At 42.7% G+C, this 3,993-nt stretch overlaps 1 protein-coding gene and 1 pseudogene across 1 annotated transcript in view; both read right to left on the bottom strand.

The window, feature by feature from the left end:
• LOC119335237 (probable apyrase 3) overlaps positions 1-1,589 on the bottom strand; it is a 3,391-nt gene extending 1,802 nt beyond the window's left edge. Inside the window, exons 1-5 of the mRNA XM_037607396.1 lie at positions 1,343-1,589; positions 1,081-1,209; positions 829-885; positions 625-717; positions 298-503 (exon numbers count right to left, since the gene is read on the bottom strand). Of these exons, the coding sequence (XP_037463293.1) occupies positions 298-503; positions 625-717; positions 829-885; positions 1,081-1,209; positions 1,343-1,552 (695 nt within the window). The 5' untranslated portion in view covers positions 1,553-1,589. The remainder of the gene's footprint in view (positions 1-297; positions 504-624; positions 718-828; positions 886-1,080; positions 1,210-1,342) is intronic.
• Positions 1,590-2,237: 648 nt separating this feature from the next.
• The window catches only part of LOC119336853, a 48,795-nt pseudogene continuing 47,039 nt past the window's right edge, over positions 2,238-3,993 (bottom strand).

Here is a 3,993-nt window from a genome sequence, read left to right as displayed (position 1 = left end):
CTTGGGAGAATGTTTTGCAATATATTTGAAAAAAAAAACCGAAAATACAAAATGATTCATTGTGTTCAATTATTATTGTATGGTTGTAAATATTTAATAAATATAAAATAACGTAAGAAACGAAAATTATCGTGCATGTTTGCATGTTGAGGTGTCACTTTTCTATGGATGGTTGCATATTGAGATGGAATGGTTGCATGTTGAGAGAAATATGTTAGTGGAGACTAGCTATTTAGATATATATTGAAGTACATACTATAAACCAAAGCACATTCATGCATGAGAGGGTCTTCAAACCTGTGAACATAAACGTTGTAATCTCTTCCCTTGAGATACTCTTTTGTAACATAAGGATCCTTGCCGTGAGGCACTCGTGGTGCGGCAGCAGCAGCGGCTGGAGAAATGGCATATGCCATTTGCACAGACCCACCACCAAGATCAATCACACCTACCGTTTTCGAGTAGTCTCCTCCCAACTTATCCAGCAGGTAATTCAGAGCGACCTACAAGCACCTCATGCCATGCAAAAAGAGGTTAGACATAATGAAATGTTGGTGTTTGTATCTGATAAGAATTCATGCTACATGCATAAATTCATGGGGTGGTCGGTCGTGTGAATTATACCCATAGGTAGGATCCTTCCTGAGATCCCTCGAGAACATTGATCCACTTGGGGTTGTACTGAAACTTGGTGTTAGTGTGGACAGCGCCCCTGACCTGGTCGTATCAATTCGAGAATCAATACTTAACTCGTGGTTACTATATATCCATGCGTCCTAGGTACATGCATGAGATAAATATAAATCACAAGATCATTGAGGTAATTACCGCGTCAAGTATCTGCTTTGCTTGCTTATCTCCGATGAGCCTGAGTCCGGCCGTCGCCTGCACATTTAATTTAAGACCTGAGCGATATATCTTGACGTCAAGTAATCTTTCAATCAGTGACGGTAAAAATCTGAGAATTTTACATTTCCACGAATCTAGAGATGATGAGATCCACATGGACTCAAGAATAAATTCTGAATATTTAACAGCCACCATAGATAAATAGCAAAACCAGTACTAAATTTTGCATACCCCAAGTTTAACGGGAGTAGTCTTCATAAGCATCTGAGGCACGACGCTGTTTGCCTTTTCAAGCAGTGGTTGTATGGACTTGGTAGCCTCCTTGGGCCGTCCAGCGTACGAACTCAGACCAGGATTCACCTGCAACAGAAAAACAAAAAGACTAGCTGTGAAATGACATGATGAAGATCGATTCCGTCACACTTACCACGCACGGGTTGTTCTTTTGATGGAGTATCTGCATAGAGCTGTAGCCTATAGGCAACCAGCGTACCTTGGCAAAGACCTCGATGTCATCGCCGATCTTGACGAGATCCATCTGCTTGTCAAACCGGAAGACGTGCATACGTGTCCCGGTGCTGCCGGCGTCCAAGATCACGGCGTACTTCCCCGCCGGCGGCCCCCTGGCGGCGCGCGCCTGGGCTGTCTCTGCCGACGCTGCGAGGAGGAGGAGAAGCGCCATCATGCCCACCAGGTGAGCCATTGCTAATTACTAAGAGTATGCAGTGCGTGCTGCCGGATGCCGAGCGAGTGCTGGAGTCGACGAGTCCACACGCTAGGTTTTATATAGAGAGTATAGGAGCAACGGCGTCAATATTAATTCCACGCATTCCACTGTCGACGAGGCTTTTGTGCAGACAGTGACCACATGCATGATCCGATGGGCATCCTCCACTGCATTCCCACACAAGGTACAGTAGGTAGGTAGCGTCGTGTTCAAGCGTGCGTTTTCGTGTTCCATGCCACGAACTTTCGGGTGGGATTTTTGATTTCCGAATCATATTCCCGATACTGCGGTCTCCCTCCCCTCTGCTAGTACTGCTCTCTGCGCTGGAGCTGGGCTGCAAAGCTCCTACGCACCCCTTGGCAGAAAAATTCCAACACTTTTCATGGTGCCACGCAATGAAATTGTCGACGACTCTATATATAGCAGATATTCCAGTGCTGCAAATTGCCTCTGCCATCGTTTCAGCGTCTACAATAGCTACACTATTTTTGGGCACCAAAACGTCTGTGGAATAAAATTTTGGTCATCAAAAAGTGTTTCTTTTTTTGGCACGACAAAGTGGCGTCTCCAAAAGTTGCCCTAAAATAGGGCACCCAAAACAGCAAAACCACATTTTTTTCTGACGAACATTCATACTACTTCGATCCAAAGTTCCACACATTCAAAGTTCCCAGTCCATTTCGTCGGACACCTCACTCCCGTCGTCGGAATCAAGGTTAACCACACCCGGAGGGCATGCATCCTTCTCCGCCTTGACCCGTGAAGACCCTTCCTTGCCATCGTTCTTGCGCTTCAACCTGTTGAGACCCTCTTCTAATAGAACTCCATCTCATAACTCCTCCAGGTGTTGTCCCATTCCTCGACAACAATGCGGGTCACCGACTTGGTCGGGATGGACTCAATGGTCACTAGTGGCCCGACGAACTCTACCGTCTGCCGAGACTCGATCTCTCCAAAGTTGAGCCTCTGACGCGACAAGCCAAGCCTTCACACTGTGACATTCCTCCTCAACCTACTGAACCTATTGAAAATGAAACTCCTTTTGAAATTCCTTCGGGTATGATGGAAAAACTGCTAGCTAACACTTTTATAGGAGATGGAACAAAGCATCCTGATGAACATCTACTCTATGTGGATGAAGTTTGTGGACTATTTAAGCTTGCAAGTATACCCGATGATGTTGTTAAAAAGAAGGTCTTCCCTTTATCTTTGAAGGGAGACGCATTGACATGGTACAGGCTATGTGATGATACGAGATCATGGAACTATAAAAGATTGAAATTGGAATTTCATCAAAAGTATTACCCTATGCATCTTGTTCACCGTGATCGCAATTATATATATAATTTTTGGCCTCACGAAGGAGAAAGCATCGCTCAAGCTTGGGGGAGGCTTAAATCAATGTTATATTCATGCTCCAATCATGAGCTCCCAAGAGAAATAATTATTCAGAGTTTTTATGCTCGGCTTTCTGATAACAATCGCACCATGCTCGATACTTCTTATGCTGGCTCTTTTATGATGAAGACTATTGAATTCAGATGGAATTTATTGGATAGAATTAAGCGTAACTCTGAAGATTGGGACCTCGACGAAGGTAAGGAGTCAGGTATGACACCTAAGTTTGATTGTGTTAAATCTTTTATGGATACCGATATTTTCCGTAAGTTTAGCACTAAATATGGACTTGACTCTGAGATAGTAGCTTCTTTCTGTGAATCTTTTGCTACCTATGTTGATCTCCCCAAGGAGAAGTGGTTTAAATACCATCCTCCCATAGAAATAAAAGTAGCTGCACCTATTAAAGTCGAAGAAAAGACTGTCACTTATAATGATCCTAATGTTCCCACTTCTTATGTTGAGAAACCATCTTTCCCTGTTAGAATAAAGGATCATGCTAAAGCTTCAACTGTGGTTCATAAGAGCAATATTAGAATTTATACACCTCCTGAGCAAATCAAAGTAGAACCTAATATTGCTATTGTTAAAGATCTCTTGTCTGATAATATTGATGGGCATATTATTCAATTCTGTGGTGAAACTGCTAGAATTGCTAAACCTTGTGCTAGAGATAAACATAGACCTGTGGTAGGTGTGCCTGTTATTTCTGTTAAAATAGGAGATCATTGTTATCATGGCTTATGTGATATGGGTGCTAGTGCTAGTGTAATACCCATTGACTTATACAAAGAAATTATGCATGATATTGCACCTGCTGAGTTAGAAGATATTGATGTTACAATTAAACTTGCCAATAGAGATACTATCTGCAATGGGAATTGTTAGAGATGTTGAAGTCTTGTGTGAAAAAACCAAATATCCCGCTGATTTTCTTGTTCTTGGTTCTACACAAGATAGCTTTTGTCCCATTATATTTGGTAGAACCTTCTTGAATACTGTCAATGCTAAGATAGACA

Source organism: Triticum dicoccoides, chromosome 7B (genome assembly GCF_002162155.2).
Source record: "Triticum dicoccoides isolate Atlit2015 ecotype Zavitan chromosome 7B, WEW_v2.0, whole genome shotgun sequence".
Lineage (NCBI taxonomy): Eukaryota > Viridiplantae > Streptophyta > Magnoliopsida > Poales > Poaceae > Triticum > Triticum dicoccoides.
Note: the sequence above shows the minus strand (reverse complement) of the source record. Positions and strands in the feature narration are given on the sequence as shown.